Raw genomic sequence first — 26259 nt, forward strand, 5'->3', positions numbered from 1 at the left:
TATAACAGAAAGCAAAAAGATTTAAAAACTGGAGTAGTGGTTTCCTCCAGAAAACAGAGCACCTAGCACCTACTAAGGGCTCACACAGTCTAACTTCCAAGATACATGTTCTAGGAAGGAACATAAAAAATAATAATAATAATAATGGCCCTTACACAATTACATGCACAAAGTTGCAATGGAGTCCACTGTTGGAGAACACCCTTGCTATTTGACAAATTCGCATTTGCAAGCATTTACAGTCCAGGTAGATGTTTGCACGAAGGAAATGCTGTACCAGGTACAGCATGAGCCAGAGGCATCTCAAAGAGAAGGCAGAAGAGCTGTAGCTTTACCTGCCAAGGCCCATGAGCCTTTATGCCCAAAATAAACAGGTTCATTCTCTCTCAGGTTCAGGGCCTGAAGTATTCCTGATGATAAAACTAATGGTGCAAGCAAAATATACAGTCGTGGGGGCCAGTGTTCCTGCTGACTGAAGAAGCGGATTGCTTTTTAATCTCCAAATCGGTCGGCTGAGAAACAGGCAGGGCAATCTACCCACTTTCTAGGTGCCTTTGGTTACCACGTAAAAGCAGGCATTTCATGAAATACTGCCCTGGAGCAGGCAGATACCAGATTCCCTGCAATCCTCCCCTCTCCCCATCTTTGCAAGAAGCAGGAGACAAAGGAAGAAGTGCATGTGCTTGAGGGAAGTTAGAAATAAGGAGGAGGGCAGGGGGATGCACCGTAAGCTTCAGCTTGTTTCTCTCCCAGTTCATAACAAGCTGCGCTGTCAGGATCAGGACCAGCCATGAGACTGCAAGTTCCCCATACAACAGGTGAGAGCTGGAAAGAGCCGTTAAATGCTGCCAAGACCCAGCCCGTTCACCAGCCCAGAGGATGCATGGGTCGGGTGCAATGCACAGAACTGCACTGCGCCATGCCGCTGCCCTGCCGAGGGACCACGGCTTTGGAAAGGCACAATAAGGTTAGCTTCCCTAGGGAAACTTTTGTACCCACACCTGCTCCTTCTGTCTGGTTAGAGCTCCTCTATGCCATGTGCTCAAGAAAGGACACAAAGAAGTAATGAATTCATGAAGAAGCCTGACGCACTACCAGTTAATTACTCGGAGTGTTGCAACAAAGGCTGAAAACTCATTGCTACTCCAGGGACAGGAGGACATCGAGTCACATGAAACAGTACATTTTATAAAATGAGGTCTGTATCACAAAAGGAAACCACTCCCTAGTGCACTCAGCAACACCAAGTTTTACCACACTGTTGCTTCTGCATTGCCACAAAGCGAAAACCTGACGACAAAGTCTAGCTCAGAGAGTTCCTGACTCACTCCCATTTAGCCTGCAGGCATTTCTGGGCTCTGGGGAAGCTGCATTTTTAAACTCTCTGGAAATGTTAAATTCCATTCAGTTTCGAAAGGCTTCTCTCAGCAAACTGGGCAGCACAGAAAGTCCAGCCATTCAGAAGCAAACACTGAGCTATGCTGAACCATAATCCTTCTAGCCAGTGCAAGACTGTATGGGAAGGACACCAGGGAGGGAATAAAAATGCTGGAAAATTAAAAAGGAAAGCAAGACCTAGCCCTCTGCACTGCCATGTACAAGCACTGCACAATACAGATGCGCAGAGATGCACTTGTTCTCATGGTGCATATGAAAATTCATTTAATCACTAAAAAAGACTTGGGCATACGAGAGATACAGCTATTGCACCTCAGTTCAAGGACCGACTGGAAAGCAGACAGGCTGCACTGAAATAACCGCATGCAAGATAGACAGATAGAAAAGCAAAGAAAACTTATGTAAATGTTCAGTTCCAGGGATTTTTTTTCTCTGGGAATTTCTCACCATTTGATGTTACTTTAAATCAAGAGACAACAAACAAAGTTGAAATCTTGCCTGCAACTTTATAAAAAAAAAAAAAGCCACAACAGAATTCCATATGCCCTACAGCTGTCAGCTACAAAAGGCTGGAGAGTCAGACAGACCCCTAAAGACTAAGGAAGACAAATACAAGCCAGAGATTGCAAAAAAGGTCCAGAATCACTGTGGGAGGGTGGAAAAACAACTGCAGAACATGTATCAAAGTATTCTTAAACTCAGTTCTACAGAGAAATTCTTCCTGTGCACTTATCTTTCAATCAGCCTGAAGGATAATTTTTTTTCCTGACTAGGTGCTCCATCCACCAGCCAGAGAATTAAAATTGAGCACGGCAAGTTACTGCGAGGTTCAGACAACACATTGCTCAAAACTCCTCAGCAGGAACATGCTCATATTCAGTGAAAGGGAGCTGTGGTGTTCTGAACGTCTGCAGATTCGAGATCACCTTTAACATTTGCTTGCAAATCAGAGTGATGCAGAAACATGGGAGTGCCTGAGCAGATGGTGAAAAGATTACATCCTAACTAAATCCAGCACATGACTTACGTGCTGGTCACTCACCACACTACAACAAAGTCTACATCCCTACACAGAGGCCAATAAAGTGCCATGGAGGGGCTGTGGGAGAAATTAAAAGAATGAAAGGATGTAGTTTAATTAATGTTCTTAAAAAGAAATGCAGTGCTAAAAGCAGAGCATTCAAAATGCACTTTCACGATCAGCAATTTGACAAATAGTTTCTTCTTCCCTGTAAAACATGAATTCAGTATTAATGTGTTTTTGAGAGCACTCTAACTTCTACAGTAACGGTCCCCAGATGTACAGCAAAATCGATACACATTTCCATTTCACTCTGTGCTTTTCTCACCTTTTCCAGGTGCTCAGACTTCAGGGCACAGTGGTACACAGCACCAAGTGCAAAAGTTGCTTAAGCTACAGAAGTAAGAGACCATGGCAAACCATGCATACTACTCAAGACTAAGTCAACACGCCAAATTCACAGCCTGTGCACCCTGCAGCAAGGACACAGAGTGGAGGGAAGCCAGGGCTTGACTGTTCTCTAGCCCTTCTGGTCTGTTGTATTTTCTGTAACTGAGCCTTTGGTAACAATTTTGCTGTCTGAACCGTGCACCAACAGCTACAGCATGTGTACTCATTGCAGAGCCAGAAACCCACAACCTCCTACTCAGCTCTTGAAAGCAATTTATAAAATCCATGACAGGCTGGCAAGCAGCGCAAGACTGGCGCATCAAACAAGGACCACTCTGTCCCAGGCAATCTCACCCTGACACACGAGGACCTTTCCCTCCTCTGGAAATCAAAACATTTTACATGCGCAGCCCCTGCACATCCTCACGTCCCACCGGAGGGTGAGGAACCCTTGTCTCTCCCACTACCTGAACCCAAAGATGCTCCAAGTTGGAGGAAGCAGAGGCCATGCAGTGACCTCATCCCTGATTTTAACTCAGTCACTGGCTTTTTTCACATGATCCTTATAAAAGCCCAGCAGCATCTGAGGCATACTATTAAATGCAATTGCATGTGCCACAGCAGAAGAGCAGTACTAACGGTGTCATGAAACTCTTCTCATCCCTTCATAACTCTAAGAGCGAGCTGGATAAAAGAGCATTTTAATGGTTTTCCAAGCATGTGACGAAGATTCTACACATCACAGCCACCCTGGTATTCCCAGTCTGAGATGGGTCTAAAAAGAAAGGCTCCACTGCATTCTCATACATTCAGAGCTTAATTATATTCAGAGGGAAAAGATTTTCCTGAACCACCTCAGAGGCAGGATAATTGCACAGGAGGCCCCAGGGACCCACTGGCACTCACCAGCACCTCAGCAGCCTCTGCTGTAACCACAGGGTCTGCTTAGGCTCCATCTCCTCCCAGCAAAGCCCTGCTGAGCTGGGGTGCCAACTGCAGCTGAGAGATTCCTTCAGCCTCAAGGGCCATTGAGAGACAAGAAACTTAAATCCCATTTATTACTTTATACTTTGTTTTTCTGCCAGGGAAAACAAACGGCTGGTTTATATATAAACACTGTTCCACTCAAGTGGGAAAGAGCCTTTTATGCCCCAGCATATTCCCTCCGAGAGTGACGCATCGGAAACACAGTGGGTACCTTCTTGTATCGACAGACATAAAAGCTGAGACTGCATTCACAGTAAACAGAGGACAATATTTTGTCACTGCTTGGTGTGAGTGGAGGGCCGGGCTAACCAGAGAATGCTCCGCTGCCAGGAGGAAGAAGAGCCACCGTGAAATGCCACTTTGCTTGGTAACTGGCAGAGCAGCAACGCAGCAGAGATTTCTGTTGCTACCTGCAGAACTTGAGGTTGCATCTATGTGCAGAATTTTTCTCAATACCCAAAACAGTCCTTCAAAAATCTGTTTGGCTGAGACAACTGTGAAGGAATCCAGATAGCCTCAACAGCAAGCCATCAGTGCCACTAAATTTACTTCATCCAAACCAAGAGATCCATCTGCTTTAATAAGTACTCCAGAATAAGTGGAATGGACACAATAAAAGTTTATCAATTTTTAATAGTTCATCAAAATGAAGAGAGGAAAAAAAAACACCAAACAAAAAACCAAAACCAAAAAACTGCACTTTTACACTGCAGTTCCCATTCATGTAGCACAGAGCATTTTCAATTTGACCACCCTAAATGCCCACAGGACAACCTGACCCACCTTTCTCCAGGCCTTGGGTACCATGTCAAACAAAGGGAAGGTATGGCCCCTCCAGCGACCAACCACATTTAAAAAGCAACTACTATCACTCTCAGATCCTGAGCAGGGGGAAGAAAAGAATTCTATTCTGTTGCCGGTGGTAGCAAATTGACCTACCCAAAGGATTTCCATTCTGGCAGATGGCTTGAGAATGAATTAGAATCCCTCCTAATTCACATGAATTAGCATCTTCCTGTTCAGATGATCTGCAAATTCATTACCCTGTCCAGAAAGCTACTAAATTTATTTGATTTACAATACATTTTCCAACAAACAGCCTTCTACCAGTCACTCAACCCATTCTGCCCACTGGACAGTGACTGATAGCTGCTAGGACATGCGTGATTTCTTGGAAGGGTTTTCCAGATTCCTGTGCTAAGAAGAGACACGCTCAATACTAATGCTACTTAACTTCAGCACCATTTCACATAGGAAATCCAGGAAAGTACTACATGAAGTACGTATCCCAGTAACCCTCCACACTGCCAAATCTCACTAGATGCTCCCCTGTTCATCTGTAAATTCTCTGGACAGTTAAGGTCCAGGGCTTGCACGCATACAGGTGTCACAACCCACAGGCAGATAGCACTTGGCTTGTTTCCCTCCACAGCCCATACATTGGGGATGACAGATGTTTCCAGCCCTGATGTGACACTGAAGCTGCCACCTCATTCTGCTTACTAAGCTTCACCCCAACATTTGTTTCTTGCCAGAATTTTCACAGCTACAGACAGAGCATCTCACCACCTGTTCAGGCCGAACTTTGGTGAGCAGAGTACTGAAATCTACCCAGAAAGAGCCTAGCTTTTTTATATAAAGGCTACATATCATTGTCTTGTCTAAACCTCTATCACTGCCACAGCCCATGGGCATCAGAGTGACATAGCACAGTGGCAGGGTATCTGGAGTATTCCCTACTGCTGTTTCATTCACACGAACTTGTGAGAGCTAGCGGGACAACACAATGACCAATGTACACAAAACTGAGCAAACCCACAGCTAATAGAGTTTGCTGAAACAGTCAAAGATATATCTGACTATTTTGCTCAATCATCCAGTCTGATCACCTTAGTGAACCAGGTAATTTCACACCTCCTGCAGATACCATCACTTTTCAGCTCAGCTTTTGCATAAAACTTGGTAAGCATACACAGCACGGCTCCACTTGCATCAGAGCTTCACAATATTCTGCTTTTTCCATCCTTACCAAAGTTACTAGATAACTTACACAGAAACAAATTAAAAAGCTTCGTAGGAAACCCTTTCTGGTGGTTGCAAACATTCCAACTGAAAACACATTCTCACAATATACCTGAAACAGAGGATCAGCTTTGCAGACCCTTTGAAAAGGTTTAATTGTTGGGGTTTTCTCAGTAAAACTCAGGCCTTATAAGCCTTCTCTTAAACAACCCTACTTCTTTAAAAGGTATTTCATGCAACAGAAGGGGTGACAATTCAATCTACTTTCTGTGATGGTTTAATGTAGTAGTCAGTTAATGTAAGTAGGCCTCTAAACACTTTCAATGACAAAATATATTCAGACAGGTAAGAGAGACATCTAGGTCTCGTTTACAGGTTAATCTTCTACCAGATTTGATTTGACACACTGACTTAACATCACACAGGTTTTCAACCTCCTGAACTGAAGAGTTTCATCTGCTTTCTTGTTTGTTGCTTAGCTCAAGAACTCACCTAACCTAAAATATTCCTTGAACTATTTCAGCAACAGAAATTCACAGGTGAAGAAAATGCTACAGCTATTAAAAAATTATAAATAGTGCTGCAGAAGATACGCCATGGGGATTGCAGTTGTGAACAGTTTTGGACAGAAAAATCAAACCGGTATCTCGATGAAACAAACTGAAAATAAAGCATCTTATGAGAGGAACACAAGACAGTAAAAATGGAACTGAACCTATGTATGCAACTTGTAGAAAGCAACTGTGACAGGGAACAAAATGCAAGAGGAAAACTGAAGAGGTCTGCAACTGGTTCCTTCCCCAGAGTTAGAGCAGACATCAGATTGCTTTTCCAGGATCCTTACACCAGCAGTTCTCCATGACTGTTAGGTACTGCAAGAGGATTCCAGCATTTTAAAACATGCAGACCATGCTATCCAAAACAGTCTGAAGAGATCTTACCAGTAAAATGCTTAAAATGTTGACAAGTTATTTTGTAAACCACAGCTCAAATCATTATTACATTAAGCATTAGCACTTAGTTAAACTTCAGCTTTGTAGTGAGGAAGCTGCAAGAAATTTACTTAGAGCTGATCCCAGAAAAAGCTTCCTGAAAGGCAGTAGGAAGCATTCAACTGATTTCAGAGAAACAGCAGCCTAAACAAGCCTGACAATATGGTTTCCTCTGTCGGGGCGGGGGGGCGGCAGTTATGAATCATATAGCCAAAAAAGCTGGAAACAGACACTGGGAAGCAGTAAAGAAAGTAGGAACACGCAAGTCTTGAATTTTACTTCAGAAAAAGATTAGCACTGCCAGTGAATCCAGAGGGCCAACAGCCCACAGAAAAAATCCCAGTTTTTACATGAAATATACTCAGAAATGAAAGAAGTGCAGACGCCTCTACTTCCAGGTGGAGGCTGAACACTGTTGCAGGAGAAGGCAGCAGCACTTTGAGAAAAGGAGTGGAATGTGTTGTGCTGGAACTCCGAACACCAGGACAGTCTCCCAGGAATTCCCGTCACTGCAGATGTTCTTCCAGGCTATGGGGCTGTCTATCCTCATTTCTCTGGCCTTCATGGTCGCACAGTTCGGGGTGGCAGGCAGGCAGTCTCAGGACACTTCCCCAGCCAACACAAAGCCCATCAATCATTGAGCTCATCTAACATTTCAGGTAAATAAAACAAGTTGAGAATCATAAGCCATCTTCTGCCAGCTTTGGGACTTTCTGGAATGAGAGTTTCCCACTGCTCAGACAAAATCCTCTCCTCTAGCAATGCACCCCGTTGCCATCCATAAAGGCTGTGCAGAAAATGTTAGCTCCAACTCTCAAGAGCCCTACAGCCTGTGCCTGAATACATCAAAGATACGCCAAGTCTGCGTGTTGCTCTCCAGAGAGCCCTTTACCTCATTACTTACCTTTTCAACTTATCTGACAATAATAACGAACTCAGCGCAAACCGACAAGTTAATTCTAGCAAGGTGAGAACCAGCATACTTATACAGATGCTTATTTAGAATTGTGCTTTCCTTCCTCTTAAACCTTCCCACAGACATATTAGCATCTACCTGAAATTTAACTTCACCGCTAATTGTCACCTCAACATCCATTTGCTACTCAAAGCCAAAGACCCAGGCTCTGACACAGTTAATGGAGCATTCAGGCTCTCTTCAGACAGTTGTCTTCACCAAGGAAAGACTCTGAAGTGTCAGTTCTCCTGCCCCGTTTCTCCAACATGAACTGCAAGTCACACAAAAGCATCACAAACAATGCTCCACAGAGACCTTTATGCCACCTCACAGATGTTCACCTTGTGGTTACTGCCTCTGCCCACACCAGCACCATGACAAAGCCAATCAGATTCACAATTTAGTGTTCCCAAAACATCAGTTGTTTGAATAAGTCCAACAGTCCCACTGTTCAAACTGGACATTGAAATCCCCCGAGAGCCACTTTGACACCAGTGACACCTTGCACCTGGGTCCCAAACCAGTATCTTCTGCCCTGCAGACCAAGAGGCAGGACACTGCTCCACACCTTCAGCAGGAGTCTGCACTAAGAGAAGTGGTATCATGATAGGAAGTGCTGCAGAACAAGCCTGTTTAGCCTCGTACCTTGTCCATACAAACACCTAGATGATTCCTAGGAAAGACCATGACAGAATGATATGGCAGTACCTACTCTATATATTAATATGTCCCCAGTTTCTAGGCTTGGGACCAGAGGTGACATTTTCAGAAGCAGAGTTTCAGAAGGTCTGTTCTACCACCAAATCTCCTCCATCTCCAATATAACCAAGAGTGTGCCAACAGGCAATTTCAGGTGAATTCCACTTTGGTATTTCTTCAATAGCATGGTGGAACACGTACTTCAGAGACCTCCCTTCACAGTTTAGCCTCATCTTTGCTCTTGACAACAGTATCAGATGTTTTAAAGTAGGCAGACAACCCAAGAAAAACCATACCACTCCACTGTGAAGAAAGGGACTGTCACTCAGAGGCAAGATGCTTTGCTCCTTGTTTGACACAGCAAATACTGTTTTTAAAAAAAAAAAAAAAAAAAAAACCAACCTAAAACAAACAGCCTCCCCACGACCCCAATACACAAAAGAAAATCCTTCTTCAAATTTTGTGGAGCTATAAGCAGCGGTAAGTCCTTTATCACTACCACTAGCATTCCTTAAGGGTAGATACACGTATGTTAGTTGACTGAGTAATCCCTCCTAGCTTTGGCCTGACCTAGCACAGGCAGGCAAGCATCACCTCTGACTGATTGGTCTAGATCAGTTACATTTTTCCTGAGAAGTGGGAAAACTGACACCGAAGTTTCATTATGTTGTGCTTACAAACCAAGAGATGATGCCGTTGTCAAAAGTTTGCTTTCCAAGGGGAGGTGGAAAGCAGACTGTGGTGATGGAGAAATAGGTTTGATACTATTTGTGTAACAGAACACCTATTATACAAAAAGGAAAATGAGGACGTAGCCAGCTTCCCTGATTCTGTAGAACAGCTCCACCTATATACACTTACCATGCAAACACTAAAACCATTTGCTAAAAAACACAGCTAGGAGAAATCTTCTAAAATCTATTTCTTCCTTTTTTGGCTGACCAATACAGACACGTTGCTGAAGATTCACTGAAGTTTCTGCTCAGCACTGCTTTGAACTGAGCAGTGAGGACAGGAACAAAATCTCTTATTCAAATCACTGAGATTATGAGAGGTTAATCCTTCTGACGCTGGCAACACAGACAACTCTGTCAGGTGACCTGGTTCCCTAACCAAGAGGTGAACTCAACAGTAATCCAAGCTGCCTCTTCTCTCCAATATTCTTTTGCAGCCCTTATTTTATTTTATTAGGAAAAGAGCTGCTTGGGTGCAACATATTGGAGTGAGTTATTGTGTTTGTAACTGAGAAGACGTATCCTGTTAGACTGTGCTTTGGTCACTTTCCTTTAAGGAGCTCCCTGCAGATAGATTTCTGCTGAACTTTTAAATGTTTTATGATCAGAAGAGACAGCATCACTATCCTGAATCTGTGCCTATTAGGAAAAAAATAAATCCATCAAATCTTTCAGAATTTTTAGATATAGAAGATAAACACTACTGGGCAGAGAATAAGGGAGGCTTCCAATTTTCAGTGGCATAAATTATCTCCTTCTTTCAAGTTCTGTAAGGTTCAGGAATATATTAAGTTAGTGGAAATGCCTTAATTGAATAAGCAAACAAAATCCATGCTACTTAATTTTACACAAAACAGACTTCAACTCATATATGCCCCCAGCTGTCAAAGACTAAGAAATATGCATAATGAAAGCCATATCCTTGCACCAGAAGGCAGGAAAAGAGACAGACTGATAATGTATTAAGTCTTCTAGGAGCCACTGAGTTGGTAAACCGACTTTGCTGATAAATGTCTAGTTCAACCAGCTAACAAGAAAAGTTTCAGTGCAAAAACCACAAGCCAAAGAGAAAAAAAAAGACAAAAAAACTTAAAACTAATTCAGAAACCAGATGAATGGACAAATGTATTTGGTTGGTTGGTTTTTTTTTTTGGGGGGGGGTAGTATTTTGAAAATAAGGTAGACATCTTTACTGAATAATTTCCTCCAAGACACAAAGCATAGGTAGCCACTGCTCAGACACTACATACAGGTAAAAGCCACTTCATCGACTAGAATCTTGCCAGAGTTACTAGGGCAAGTCACGCTGCCTGGTCATGGCAAGGTAGCAGCTGCTAGAAAACGCAAGTACTCTGGTACCAAACCAGAAAAAAACCAACAGGAATTACAGATAGAATAAAACAGCTTGTGTGCTCTTCCTTTGGTGGCGTGTTCTTTTCTCCTGAGTCAACATAAGCACTGAAGTCATCCCAAATGACTCAGGTTTCTACACTCCCTGTTCAGATTTAGTTCCAATGAGATGCACCCTGGAACAAGAGTTGCTGACTAACCACACCAGAAGTAACCTCACCTAATCACAGCCTTGGTATATTTGCTGGTAGTTTCGATTTAAGTTACTGGATTGCAAGCAACCAACCAACTGGAACACAGCTATTTGTCAAGCAGGACTGAGCACACGCCTGCCCTGAAAGGCATCGAGCTAAAAACTGACACTAAAAAATATCATTGTCCAACTTCAGAAGTCTAGCATATTCACCAAAAGAGAAATCAAAAATAAAGCAACAGCACATATGTGGTGCATTCAGTAACTTTTTTTTTTTTAACAGCAAAAACATCCCACCATACTACAGCAAATGACAAGCTCCCAGGAAAAACAGCACCTGTGTTTTCCTGCACCAAATAATGGAACATGACTGATCTAGTTTCAAAAAGTAGTTTTAATAGAAATATTAATATTGTGTTACTTAAATACTTACTTGGTTGAATTCACAAACCAGAGAAAAGATTAATATCTAGGAGATACAAAGAAGCTCACTGTAACCGTTAAGAAAGTGTAAAACAACTGTTTAGGATACAAGTTACAGCGTAACTGATTCCTGGGAGGATTGGGAGATCTAAGAGAACGCCCTTTGCAGACTCATTCCTTGGCAGCTTAAGTTTGCTCGTAGCATTTAAAAAATGTTCAGACCACACTGGTCCCTGGAGGACACACACAAATTGTAGAAATAGGGCAGTTAGATTGGCACCAATATTTTTGCAGGGCTTTTTTGCTTAAGGTCTTGGGGCATTGGTCACTTACAATACCTCCCCCCAGGAGGAAGCTGAAAAAGATGGTGTGGGAGCATTTGGGGGTTTTTGCATTTGCAAAGACAGAATGTGTTTCATAAAATTCAGCCTAGACACTGGTACCTGAGCAGGCACATAACTTACCTCCACCTGGGAGATGGAGATAAATCTCCAGCCGAATGGCTGCTCCCCATGGCAGTTTTACAGCACCTGAAGGAGCCGTGTCTCCCAAACACATTAGCATTCACCTGCCAGTATTTTTGTTTTGACACAGCACGTACAAAAAGAACTGAACCACAACCAGGTCTTACTAATGACAAGAATTATGCCCAGGACTGTTCTCCAGAAACCCATGTTGTTTGTTTGCATCTGGGCCTCCATAAAAATTGAAGTGAAATTCCATCTGGCTAAATGCCATTAGAATCAAAATCATTAACTAAACTAAACAGCCTTAGGTAACAATTGGGTATGAGCAAGTTCCCTCACCTGTTCTTTGGGTTTTTAATTATTAAAATTATAACTAAGCAAGATGCTACATCAAAATTTTACCTTACTATACAATTTGTCTATAGCAAGCAGTTGTCAGAGCAGTAATTCACATCATAATGAAGTTAGTGGTGTGAGGATCATAGGACTGGAAGGGCCCTTTGGGATCACCAACTCTAATGCTGGTTCTCCCATCACCTGTCTGTCCCACTTAAGCCATTCGAAATCATTCCTGACTTCCAGCCTATACTTTAATTACTGGCATGCTTATACCTTCTGTATCTTATGTCAACACTATCCTCCACCTTAATGTTTTTCCTCACCCCGTGTTTAATTTCCTGATGTTTTTAATGGATGGACCACTGGTTTCTGTTTATCAGCGCCACGATGCTGAGTCACAAGGACCCCTCAACACCTCTCCTTTTACTAAGCTTTGCATTTTTCAGAAATTCTTGTTATTTGCTTTTAAGTGCATAGGTGGTCTTCATTTTCATTATTGCTAGCCTCAGGGGCATTGAATCCTTAATGTGCTGTATTTATCTGCTTCCAAATTGATTACGGCATTAGAAGTTGTCTTAAGAACAACTTTGACATGCATATTCCTGCTTCTCTTGCCATGCCACAAGACACCTACCACTCTTCCCATCAGTCTGCAACATTACCAGCTTCTGCTGCAGCCAGTTCTTTACACACTTTACACATCCTTTGCCAATTCCAATTTTCTTCAAAAAGAAATGTCTGCTATGGTGATTTGTGAGATACTACAAAAGTCCAAACAGATGCATGCTTTCACCTAGAAACAAGAGGTTAGCCCAGCACGATCATCCTCTCGCAAACTTGTGCCACATTTTATACCTTCACAATTTATGACCTTCCACACTGCTTCCACCTGTTTATAAAGTTTTTATTATTCTCTCCTGAAAGTTTATTTTAAACCTTGCATATTATCAGTCCTTTTGAAGTCAAGACCCGTACTTGCCCACATTTATCATCCACCTCCTTATCTTCCTGCCAACCCACAGAAACTACCTTTCTTGTTCTCCAGTTCGGTGGTGCAACTGCAGCTAAACTTCTGCAAACAGAACTCAGATTCCAAGTATTGCATGTTTTAGCGCTCTGGGCTGCTGATTACCACACTCGAAATTCAAGGCATTAAAAGTTTTGTTCCCACCTGATACATCTGTGCATAGTTTTGAGTGTCATCCTCCTAAGAAACAATTCCTACAGTTCAGGGATCATACTTAGATCATCTTTACATCTCTGTCCCTATCCACTGCAGCTCAACTCCTTCCTTTGTAAGACTGCCCGTTTCTCTTTTTCACATGACCAAAGCACCTTCTGTTATCTGTTTTAATACTCTTTGCAAGACGTCACCTTGTCTGCAGAGGCAGAAGCCCCTGCCTTAGCCCTGGACTTCCTGATCCTCAAGATACACCTTCCTTTAACAAACTGATTTTTTGCCCACACCTCTCAGAGGTTCTGTGTTTGCTCACCATATCATGACGCAATGATCAGGTGAATCATCAGCTCTGGGGTCATTTCCTAGGTGGAGACTTTTCTGTTATTTGAGATGCTAATATTTACCCCTGTAGCTTCACTGAATTTCATGCCCTCCTCTGTATCCAAGCTCCTTGCTTCACCAAAAAGCTTCTTCAATTTCTCTAGAGACATGTTTCTCTAGGCAGCTGCTAGTCTACATGTTAATCTGTTTAACTTAACCTAGTTTAAGTTGTGATCACTCAAAACCAGTTCGCTTCTATGTCCACCTTCCCTGAAGCATCTTCTGTGCTTTTTAAAGCCACATCTACAGTTAACTCCATTGATTTTATGGCTTCAGTCACTATCTGATGATGAAAATGCCAGATAACACAGCTCTCTATACCCAGCCAAAAGCACTCATTCTCTGGTGTGGGGAGTTGGTCTTTCACAGTGACAATACCCAGAAATACTTCTCTCTAACCATATTACGAGATTTCTACCCACATTTAAATCCTGGACTACGTGCAAGCAGATCTCTTGCGCTATCACAGCAAAATCTCTTATCAGCTCTTCCCAACGCAATTTCAGCCCAGCTGGTTCTCTTTTATCCACACTAATGCTGCTTTACAATTCTGCATCACTAACACACAGTGGAATTTTCCCAGTCACCTTTATTCTTCTCTTCCCAGAGCAGAGCATCTCCTCCAACATCTCTGTCCCCCTCATAATGGCCACTCCTTGTGGCTCCTGCTAATCTTACGAGGGCTAGTTCCGAGTCCTACACCAACACCCCCCTTCCACCCATTTTAGACACAAGCTCCCCACTTTGCTTTAAAACATTAATGTGTTTGCACCTTCTTGGAAACAAACTCAAAACTACTAATTAAAGTGTTTTTCACTGTTTACTTTATACATCTGTATCACCTGTCATTTCAGGATCACGTAATCCCTATTTTATCTTCAACATCAGCTCTTTCCTGGTGCTCTGTGAGGAAAAAAAATAGAATGCAGGCCCCCAGCAAGCACGCACAGGGTTAATATTCAGACTTCCGTCATGTGCTGCTCTGCTCTGGTAAAGCCTCAACACATTTCTGTATCTCTGACCAAAGTGCCAGAGATACACAGAATAGTAATTTCAAACTCAAGTTTACAATGGAAGTAAAAGGTTTGTCAGTAGAGCTCTGTGAAACCACACTCCTCCACGGGACCAAGCATAACAAAATACTGACCTAACACTGCAACCCAATAGGTCATGGCACATTGTGATCGCTTTTTAACCATGGAAAAATATGTAAACATTTCTCATTATAGTCAGATTAGTCATAATAAAACAGCCATGTACCTCTACTCAAGCAACAGACATTACCAAACTCCATTTTTTCCAATCCACAAGTACTGTAAGGGCGACAAGTACAAATTTGTGACAGCTTCTCTGATCTAAGGAGGGGCACGCCAGCTTCTGCTGTTGGTGGTGCTGAAGCTAGAAACTCAGTCCAGTCTAAAAAGCATGAATTTGTCACATATGATGATAATCAACAAAGCTGCTGAGATCTGTAGAAAATCCCTCAATTTTAATTCAGAATCTGATCTTTTTCTAGAAGACTCTAAGTTGTTTTACTAAAAAATGCTATGTCCTACAGAGGGTCATATTAGATGATTACAACAATCCATTCTGGCCTTACAACCATAGAGTTTCTAAGCAGTTAATCTCCTCAAAAAATCTCCTACTAAAATGGAGCATACACAGACTCCACTTACTTAATTTGATATGTCAAAATCTAATAAAATTTTGCACATGCAGCAAGTACGTACCAGGTACGGAAGGCTGAAATAAAATTACTGTTTCATATCCATCTTTCCCTCCCCACCAATCCATATCCACGTTGTGTGCCAAATTCAAGTCACATACTACAAGTCTAGGTTCAGATCAGGAGTTCAAGGTTGGGGGATGTTTGAAACAGGAAATAAAAAGAATTTATTTCGTTAAAAACTAAGACTTTACTTATCTATAAAATGGCATTATGATTTTATTAGCATTAGAACTCCCACAACCAAAAAAGGCGGCAGTCTCAGCTTTCTAGTAATTTATGGCCCCTCAGACTTCTCAAAGAGGAGGCACGTGAAGTGTGCCTTCCACAGAGACCAAAGCATCTTCTGAACACCACCTGCTTGCCTTTAAAGAAGTCTCGTGAAAAAGAGTAACTCATGAAACTAGGAAGGTGAACAAAACAGGAATGACACATAATTTTCTAACACGTGTGTAGCAGTTTACTCCGCAGTCAAATTCCTTCCTCACCCAAAGCTGATAAGCTACCTTGGCATCATCTCAATTAGTGTCTGTTACTCCTGGCCTGATAGGAAGAAACAGTTATTAAAGATTTACAGCCCAACAGTTTGTAGATCCCCAGTGTATAATTGCCGCCATAACGCTCCACAGGGACTTCATCTGCGAAGGCCTGTGGTTGTTGCAACAGAAAACTATGACAACTAAACGTGGATCATCACAAGAACTGGAAGTCTGAAGTCCCTGGACATTTCCTGAAAACACGTTCTGAGGTTTACACAGGCCCTCAGGAAAGGAAAATGTCTCTAAAAGATTTCTCTCCAGAAATTTAAACATATTCATATATATACTTGGAAACTAGTATGTTTGCTAAGCAGAAAATTTCAGTTTACAACATAGCTTAAGTGAAATTTGACCCCCAGTTTCTTCACACCTAGCCTTTCCATTGCTACCTGACTATATGGAACTGTTTTGAAATATGCTTAAAACATATTTTAGAGCAATTAAAAAACAAACAAAACCAAAAGCAAACAAACATCAAAAAAAATCAGCAACAAAAAAAACCCCACCAAACTCTGTTTAAAAACCACTGTACAAACTGAGTTCTATCAATCTGGTCAAGGATTTGCTGTGGAAAAAAAAAAAAAAAAGGCAAAAAAAAAAGTGCCTTACAGTAAGTAACCTCTTTGTGATACTCAGGACACCAACAATCAGTACAAAGAAGAATAAAGCCCACAGCTCCCCATGCTTGAAGTTTATAAATCTGTCTGGCCTCAGTTAGATATCCACTGACACAAAAAATAGAATAAATCTATGACAACTCCAAAAATTATGGCAAGCCAGGAAAGATGGCCAGGGAAAAGTCCTGTGAAGGTCTAGAAGCACAGTGTATGTTCATCAGCACACGAGGCTCCAAACCAGTGCCTGACTGGGGGTTTGCTCTCTGTGCACAGCACCGCTACCCACCCCCCTCCCAGCTCAAGCACTGCCCTGGTACAGCTGAGCAGAGAGAACGCCTGGTGGCACAACATCACAAAAATGCCACGCAGCAGGACAACACATTTGCTACAACATCATAGAGAAAGTTCAAGCAACGCTTGTCTGTTCCAAACCAGTAAACCATCTCCCAGCCCAGGCCTTGGACAACAGCCCTATATCATCCTCCCGAAGAGGTTTCAGGTGATGCAGTCCCTCCATCAGTCCATTCTGCCTTACCCAAGCATGCCTGCATCCCTGCCACAGCCTGCACCACTTGCTGCCGTAAAAGCTTAGAAGAATGAAAGGATTTAATGGGCCACCAAACTTAGCTCCAGATCCAAATTCCTTTCCTCAGGAGAGGCCAACAAAGAGGACAGCAGGTTGGTTACATGTTGCAGCCTTCATTTGGACAGAGGGGTAACCCAAAAAGTCCTTGCATGTAGATTTTTTTTAAATTATGTTTTTTAAACTGACTACATGGGCTTGAGCTGAGAAAATAAGCATTGCGTGTGCCAATACTTGAAAGTGTAATTCTGCAGTTATTTTATACCTAATGATTATGTCTCCACGGTGGAAATGCTGGAGTCTGTTTAGCAGAGCAGTTAGCTGTAAAGAATTAACAGAGTTAAATCACAGGAGCTTTAAGTAACAAGGTTAAAACCAGTATTCCTTAAAGGGACATGGTCAAGCCTGGAAGCCAAACTTCTTTTAAAACTCGCCAACAGTTTTATGCTAGAGATTATCTCTAACACCACATTCCCTCTTATCCCTCATCTCACATGCCATTCCCAGTCCCATTCACTTTCCATTCATATGGGATGGCCAAACTACAAGGAAGACCATCAGGAGTCTGAGGCCAGCAAAAAGTTGTTGTAAGCTCATACCTTCTTTAGGTTTCTAAATGCCCCAACTCCCCAAACACAGGTAAGAAAAAAAAAAAAAAAGGGGGGGGGGGGTGAGGTAGGGGGTGAGGGAGAATCAGTTTTTTCATCCCTTTAACACACTTTCTAAGCCATGCATCCTGCCCAGCAATGTTAAGACCCTCACAAATTCAAGCCTTGCCAGCAAAAGTGAATCCTGTGCTAAGTGGGTGAAGTTTATAGACACCTGACACCAGCTCAGTTTAATTTTCTCCCAGTATAAGATTTCCATAAACTGAAGGTCTCTGAACATATGCTTCAATGTTGAATGCATGTACCCAACCCCCTTACCATTCTTTTCAAATCCCACCCCAACTCATCTGACAAAAGAATGAACATATAGACACTCAAGAGCAGTGTGCTAGAGGGAACATAAACTGAGTCACAACCATTACCTAGCAGTTTCCTTCATTTTTAAGATGCCCTCACCTAGCTGTCAGAGAGACAGTGTACCTGCCAGTGCCATGCTTCAGTTCCTTGCCACTTTCCACAACAGCAGGACATGAAACCATGCCACAGCATGGTGCTTATGAAGTTCAGCCAACACCAGCCAAAAGAATTCCTCAGCTGAGGATTTATCATCTAACTTGATCCCATGGCCACCACTGGTCTCTTGCACTCCACACTGCACAAGAAGGAAACTTAGTATCTGTAGGTACACTGTGTTATATAGTAGTCAGAAGTGTAATTAATCAATTTTTCAAAGTTAATAATGGGAAAATAATTTAAAAGGACATTGAGGAATCTATTTTGAAAGCCTGGTGAAGGAGGTAGGCAGTTCAACCTTCTGTGATACACCAAGTAAATCTCACTTGCATCTTTTAATTAAGCTATCAACCAGAGTTTTCTCAGTTTAATTTTTTTAAAAAAAAAAATCTGGATTAAAATTGATGCTTTCTTCCTAGCTGAAGTAGAAATATAGATGCTTATCATGTATTTCATAATGTATTTAACTGAAATCTGTGATCTCATCACAAAAGACAATATTAGTCATATGAAAACAGCTGAACAGAGAAATGCTGGAGCATTCATATGCCTACCAGTACTTCTTCAGTTCTTTTAAAACTTGTAAATTTGAGTTCCAACTCAAAAACTGTTAAACAGAAAACAACTATTTTGGATCCCCACCATGATTTACTTCTACAAAGCAATTATTTAAAAGTTACCTGCAGTATTGTGATCAAAACAAATACAACAAACAACAATGCACGAGGGACATTTTAGAGGTGGTTAATTTCATAAAGTTGAGGATAATTGTTAGAAAATCGGCTGAGAAGAATAAACCAAAACTGTGATATCAGAAGCAGGAATCATTTATTAAGTTTTCTAGGAGGTCAAAAAGCCATTTCTCAAGCAAGATCAGCTGACGTCCATTCTACCCCACAGAGCTATAAGCCATGGTAAACTATACAAGAAATAAACAGTATTAATACAGGTTGGGTAGCCCTAGGTGGTGGAAGCTAGATGGCAGGGGAAAATGAGAGTTAAATGTAACAAAAAATCTTAATCTTAAAGAAAAAAAAAATCTTAAAGAAAAAACATCAACAAGGATACTGCCCTCACATTCCATCACTTGACTTAACTGCTAATGGTGAAGAAGCAATAGGCATCCAATAAACATTTCCCTGTGCTCTGGAAGAGGCAAGTACCTGTGAGATCAGGTATTTTCCAGCCCATCAATAAATGAAGATGACGTTAAATATCCAAGATGCAAATAATAAAAACCAGAAGGTCTAGACAACTGCCATTCAGATATTAGGAAAGAATTCTGTAGCCCAGTGACATTTGCTTTAAATGCATCCTGAGAGATTAGAAAACAGACTCCAAGGAGATCAGAGTATGGCCACTCGACACTCAGCGCACACTTGTAGGACAGGTACCTGCAGATGACTGAGCACACCAGACAAAAGCCTCAAATGTCTAAGGAGTTAACGTTCTGGAAAAATTATGCCTACTATTCACAACCAGTTTGGAAAGACTGATCTAAACCATACAGATTGGACACGCAATTTGTTGAGAGACATGACTCATGAGCGCAGGACAGTTGCATTAAAGTGTAAAACTACACAGTATGGTGGAAAGCCAGTGAAACCGTTTAACAGTTAGCCACTTGACCAGTCATGATTAGTGGAGTTTCACATAGCGAATGCCTGCCATGTTTCAACTTTTTCACTCCTAGATTGAGCATTTGCCATTTACACAAAACCAAGCAGGAAACAGAAGGCAGTGAAGGCATAAATAATAAAAGCAGCATTATGCACAGCAGCCTAGTCAGGTATAAGGTGGCCCTAAGATAAAAGAAAATCCATCTGAAATCCTGCTAAATCCAGAAAGATCTGATCCAAACACCCAGAATATACCTACAGAATAAGAATCTGTATCACTGAAAGCATCTGCCAAATTTTACAGGTCACAGTAGACAAGCAAAACATTATTTCAGCAAAGTCCTTGGCAAAGACAGACAATGCATGCACAGATAAGCATGAGCTGGCAATAAGAATAAAGCAGATTTTAGTTCTCCATTTAATGATGATGAGATCAACCCAAGAATATTAAATGCAATTTTCATTTCTATGGAAACTTTAGAAGTATGGTCAGAAAATACAGACTGCAAAGAAGAGCAAATTCAAATGCTGAAGAGAATCCTTTCAAACTACAGACTCCAGAAGTCTTTCTGTCTAACAAGAGACATATTGCTTTCACATACTTTCACACCAAGAAAATACGAGGTACTAACTAGCAAGCTTTAACCTACCAAAGAGGCAGAGTAAGGGAAAAACCTACACAACCTAACAGCAGCTTGCAATTCATTTGCAAGACCAAACAATGAAATAACTGAATGAAAAAGCAAGAGAGAAAGTTACTAGGCATATCACTCTGGTTTAAGCTCTCTTGGAAGAGCACTGAGAACAGCTTTTACCAAATGACTGAAGTATTTTCCAAAACATTGAGCAAAATTTGATCACAAGGCATGAAAAAAATATGTAGGAAGAAATTTCAAGAGAAATTTATAAGAAGATCATTTGCCACCAGACATATCCATTTCACACGCCTCCAAGTCAAATATTTGAAATAAGGTGCTGGGCTTAAAAAAGCAATTTCATTTGCCTGATCTTTATATGCCTTCATGTAAATCGCAAATAGCTCTGAGAATGTTATGGTTCAAAATCAGGATCTTTCAGCATTTGGATTAAATCCAACACTGTATGTTAGTAACAACTTAAATTTAAGTTTGACCTGGCAGGTCCCAAGCTGAAGGAGTCAACTGAGAGGACACCAAGTGAGCAAGAAGAAAGCAGACACTATTCAAATCCAGGAAGAACCTCTGTACGTTTCCTTCATCCCACTGAAAATTACAGGGGGGGATTAGTAGGTCCTAGTCTCTAAATAATTAAAACAAAGATTCCACACTGTTCATGGAAACTTTTGCAGTAACAGTGTTCAAAGCTGAAGGAGTGAGGGTTTGAAACAGAAAAATGAATGACCACCCGTGCATCCCAAGGCAAATGCAGTCTACAGGTCCCCAACATTCCTATTATTTAACAACAGAAGCAGCTTTAAAGTCTTAGAGTTTTCTCTCCAGTTAAGCCACCAATTACAGTCTACAAACCCCAGACTTAAGTCTCAACGCAAAGAAACTCCTTCAGTAGCGAAGACTCTTTTATCTTAGTGTTATTATCCAAATTTCTAACACATTTTATTTTGTTCCAACACTACATAGACTGGTAGCTTCCTGACTAACTGCAGCTAGAGGAACCAAGTTCATAATGCTTACGACCAAATTCTTCAGGAAGCATTACATTTTTATTAATACCCTACCTTTATAACTTCTACTTCTGCTACCACTTTTAATTTAATTTGAGTCAAATTCTGGGTTTTGCCATTTTGATTTACACAAAGACAGGGAGGGTTTTTTTCAGTTCTGTAACCATTTCAGAATACTGTCACAACACAGCAATACAATCACCCGATTGCTATGAGTGCTCTTTGCAAGTGTGCAATGTAGGGAGCTCCAGCGAGAGACCTTCTCCCCCCATGAGACAGAAAGAGCTGGAGCCACTCCATTCCGCCTTACAGGGAGAAAACAGCCTGAGTTGAGGCTATCGCTTCAGGGGTGGGGGTGGAAATCCTTTAACACAAGGAAAAAGCCCTGACATTTGGCTGCCAGACTTCTAGTTACAAAGATTTCAAAGTACTCCACAAGAGGAACATGTTTTCATTTCTGTTACTGTTAACAACCATTTCCATTTTCCCTGTTTGGTTCTTTCACTTGGACGTCAGAGTTCAATTCGGTGGAAGGGCACTGTAATTTGAATTTTTCTGGCAATACAGGGACGCACAGTTAAGTTCACTGAGCAGCATTCCAACACTCCAGCTATTCTGGCAACTGGATAAGCAAGGTTTAGTAACTCTTCAGAGCAGCAGAAAGATAAACAGCAGGCATAAAATTCTAGAGGTTAGGGACGGGTTTTTTTAAGTGCAAGACCTGAAGAGATCACCTAATTCAATCTCCTGCAAACCTCAGGCAGCAAGATCTCGTACAGATACTGCAAATCAGGCCCCAAGACAAAAGCACATTAGACAAAAGCACTAGGCACTCCTGGGGCCAAGCCAGGTACCCTGCACAGCGATAATGGCACATCTCCACCGCCAACAGCCTTGCAACAGCACAGTACGTCAGACGTCGATGAAGTGAACAGGACAGGCGAGTTATGAAACAAAGAGACACAATTTTTACTACAATTCTCAGGTGGATAAAGTAGGTCATGAAGTTAGGAATACAACAACACTGAAGACACAGCATAAACTGATATAAAGCAGAGAGGAGGAAAACTAGAAGACAACCATCACTATTTCGAGACAGCAAGAGCTGGGGACAAAGTGAGATATAATAAAGGTGAGCAAGTGAAGCAGTGTGAAATATGTCTGGGGACTACAATGTAAACAGAGCAAAGGAGCCGATGACAGAACACCTGTAACCAGGTGATCCAGCCTCAGCAGGGTCCTCCTTTGCTATGACCTTGCAAGTGGTGCTGAGATAGCAGTTACTTCTATCTGTAAGTCAGAAGACAGGAAAGCTCAGAACAAGAATCAGTTGAGAACTCGGGTAAAATCAAGACTTCCAAGAAAAGGCCAAGAAAGTTAACGACACAATACTGATGTGAAAAACTAGACTGTTTCACTGGGATTAGTTTTATTTAATATGTGCTATTTTCACAAATACAACACTAAATGCAAACTAAATAAAGCAAACTATGCCAAGAGAAGATTATCAGACATAATCCAGACACAGCTGCTCTAAACAGGAGTATATGCAATCTCTTTTGCACTTAAGCAGTAGAATCAAAATATGAAGAAGTCTCCTCTAAAAGCCTCAGTCATGTAATATTCAGGATTTGTTTTCTCCTTCACTTCACTTATACCCTCTGCATATTTTCCTGCTCCAAAAGAACCCCTTAATTTGCTTCTACAACAGCCTGTTACCACTGGCTCACGTCACACATCCTCTGTACACTTGCAGGTGAGCCCAGATGCGCAATTCCTCTGGGCTTAGGTTTTCTGTCAGGTACTTCTATGGCAGAAAGAGCTCAATGATTCTGAAGAAAAAACAACCAAAAAACCACCCCTGATTTCTTCTCTAGGAAGAAGATGTAAAAGAAATGTACCACTAAATACGAGATCAAGAAGCCATGCACGTTAGCTGCTCTTTCAGGAACAAAGGCAGCACTCAGACATGTTTGGTGTGCACTGTTTTAGATTAACTATTCATTAAAATACTATATTATGTGCGGGGATAAATCAATTAATTACAACACTATCTTTCTGGCTGCCAGGCTTTGTTACACTGCCATTGAGGGGGTTTTCCCCATTTCCCTTTATCTGTTAAACTGCATTTCAGAGGCTATTAACAGTGTCCCAGTCACCTACACTTATTTCACAGTTCCTTTTATTGTCTTTGTTTTTTAACCTCAGGTCTACAGCATCCAACCTCATGTTATTACACAGTCTTATGTGTGCACCATTTTTAATGGAAAAAAAACCCCAGCTTTTCCAACTTTCTTATTAACAGCTGTGCTGCTTTCTCAGCAAGATTAATTTCAGTAGAAAGGCAAAATACATTGTAAAAGTGGCACTTTACTTGCAAAGAAGTGACAGTTAATATAGCTTTTTTCTCCTTGCCCCAAAAGTTACTGTTTTATCTCAGCTCCTTGTATATATTTTGTTTTTCAGATGGCTCTGCCTCTGCATACTTCCATTTTAGGTGTAATGGTTCATATTGTGAGATCTCACCAGCTCATTCTTTCAGCCGTGGCTATTTCAGAAAACATGTTTCTTCAAGTTTAGTAAATTGGCTACATTCTGCATTCTTGTAAGTTGCTCAGTATCATCTATCTAAATTACTGCTGGCATTTTCTACTGTCTTAGCACAGCACTGAAAATTAAAGATATAATTTTCACAGTAATCCTCCATCACCCACAGTCACCAGCCACCTCAAGTTTCTTCCTTAGCTCTTTACACATAACTAAAGAGTAAGCCAAACACAAAAGCACATAATTCCAGGCTGCTGAAATGCTTTTGTCCCAAAGACTCCATGGACCAAGAAGTAACACCCTGAAAAGGCAAGACAGTTTCAATGACTCAGTCATCCAGTCACGATCTTTCACTACCCTTAGTAGCTAGGGTGTAAGTACCTCTTTAACACAGTCAGCTCCAAGTAGCATCAAAACCACATTTCTTTAAAGGACAGCCTGCGAACATTTTGAGGATAAACAAACAAGAAGAATGAAGAAACACCTGTAACGTATAAGCATCTTTGAGCTAGTAAGAATGAGCTTCAGTGAAGGCATTTTGGCAAAGCCTTCAAAATAGACAAGTTTACCAGAGATGCTACTCATGCTTCACAGTTTACACAGAACTACATCAAAAGCATTTTTAAGATAAACTTCACAGTTATACACCTCTCCTAACTCCTTAAACACAATATGTGTTTCAGAGAAGGACGGAAACTTAATTTAAGAACGCCCTCTTGCAAGAACAGCACTCTCCCCGAAATCACACACACTCAAGATACTCTGCTGGCATCTTTTTATTAAGACCATCATCAAAAGAAGGATTTTGATTCAAAAAGGTGACAAACAGCTGGATGAAGAGCTGTTATCAAATCAACAGATGTGAACCAAAGAAGAGTTAAACTGTCACCAGCACACCAGTGCCAGGTTTTTTTTTTAATCATACCTGGCAAAGGAGTTGAGAACATTAAAACTGTACTTTTAAGCCGCGGGGCACGACTGGCATGCAGGGATGTAGTGTGATCACAGTGCTCAGTGCAGAACGCTGAGAGGAGGCACGTCCCAGTGGCGTGAGCCCTGGCAGATGGCTTTCCCCGGGATTTTTTTTTTTTCCTCCACAAGAGAGCAAGAATTTGAAAAACGGAGATAGAGAGCAAGCCGCTGGCACTATAATGCAGCCTGCGTGAGAAAGTGCTGCTTTTCAGTAACCTGGTCAGCAAGGGCGCAAGGCTCGATAGCAGGACGAGGGGGTAATTAGCGACGTATCTGCAATAATTGTGCACGTTACGAGCGACCACACGGAGCGCGACAAGCGCAGCGTTCAGGCGGGTGACAGCAGCCTGCCTCCTGCCAGCGCAGTTTCACTCGGCGGCAGCGTTTCAACTCGTGTTCAAACGAACTCGGAAAGTCAAACACGGCTCCTCCCGGCCGCCGGGGCCGCGGCGCCGGGCGGGACCGCTGCCCCGCCGCACCCCGCACCCCCAGCCCCCGGGCCCCGCAGCCCCGGGGCGGGCGCCTCATGCCGGGGGCTCGGGCTGCCCGGGGACCGCCCGCCCCGTCCGCCGCCCTGGACGGAGACGCGGGCTCAGCCGAGAGGTCACCGGGACGTCCGGCGCCGCGTCCCGCAGGCACAGTCGCTGATTTAACGCGGAAAACGGTCGCCGCACACGCCCGAAGGCTCCCAGCCGCGTCCCGTCGGGAGCGGGGCGCCAGGTGACAGCTCGCTCGGGAGCCAGGTGCCGGCGGCGGGCAGGCTCGGCCTTCCCGGGGGGGGGGGGACACACCGGCTTCGTCCCGCGCAACTCCCCACCGTGGCGGCGGGACGGCACCGCGTGGGCGCCCGGCCCGGCTTGAGGCGCCCGCGGCACCGGCCACCCCCGGCCCCGCCCCGCCGGCGCCCCCCGCCGCTCCCGCGGGAGCCCGGCCGCCCCCCGCCGCCGCCCCGCTCACCTCGCACACACAACAGCGACATGGCGGCGGCCGCCGCACCTCAGCTGCCGCCCCGCCAGCCGCCCCCGGCTCGCCTCATGCCGCCCCGCTGCCACAGGTCGGGGCGGGGGGGGGGCGGGGGGGCGAGGCGGCGGCGCCGTGAGCCGGGGCGGAACCGCCCCGCGGAGGGGAGGGGCGGGGCGCCACGGGGCGGGGCGGGGCAGGGCGGGGCCCCCCCTCCCAACGCGCTGCCGTCGCCACCCCTCGGCGGCCGACAGGGGGCGCCGCTGCCGCAGCCCACCCCCACCCCCCCGTCGCCACGGCAACCGCCCGGGCCTCGGGCTGCGGCGGGCTGGAGCTGTCGCCGTCGACCCCCCCCTCCCCGAAATTAACCCCCCGCAATTAACA

At 43.1% G+C, this 26259-nt stretch overlaps 1 protein-coding gene across 14 annotated transcripts in view; it reads right to left on the reverse strand.

The window, feature by feature from the left end:
- The window catches only part of UNC13B (unc-13 homolog B), a 215155-nt gene extending 189128 nt beyond the window's left edge, over positions 1-26027 (reverse strand). For 10 of the 14 annotated variants that reach the window (XM_037373658.1, XM_037373661.1, XM_037373659.1 and 7 more), the window contains exon 1: positions 25873-26026. In XM_037373658.1, the coding sequence (XP_037229555.1) occupies positions 25873-25894 (22 nt within the window). In that variant the 5' untranslated portion in view covers positions 25895-26026. Of the gene's footprint in view, positions 1-25872 lie in introns of all 14 variants that reach the window. The other 4 variants (XM_037373647.1, XM_037373652.1, XM_037373651.1 and 1 more) reach the window with 1 other exon arrangement.
- Between the last annotated feature and the right edge of the window lie 232 nt (positions 26028-26259).

This window comes from Falco rusticolus, chromosome Z (genome assembly GCF_015220075.1).
Source record: "Falco rusticolus isolate bFalRus1 chromosome Z, bFalRus1.pri, whole genome shotgun sequence".
NCBI lineage: Eukaryota > Metazoa > Chordata > Aves > Falconiformes > Falconidae > Falco > Falco rusticolus.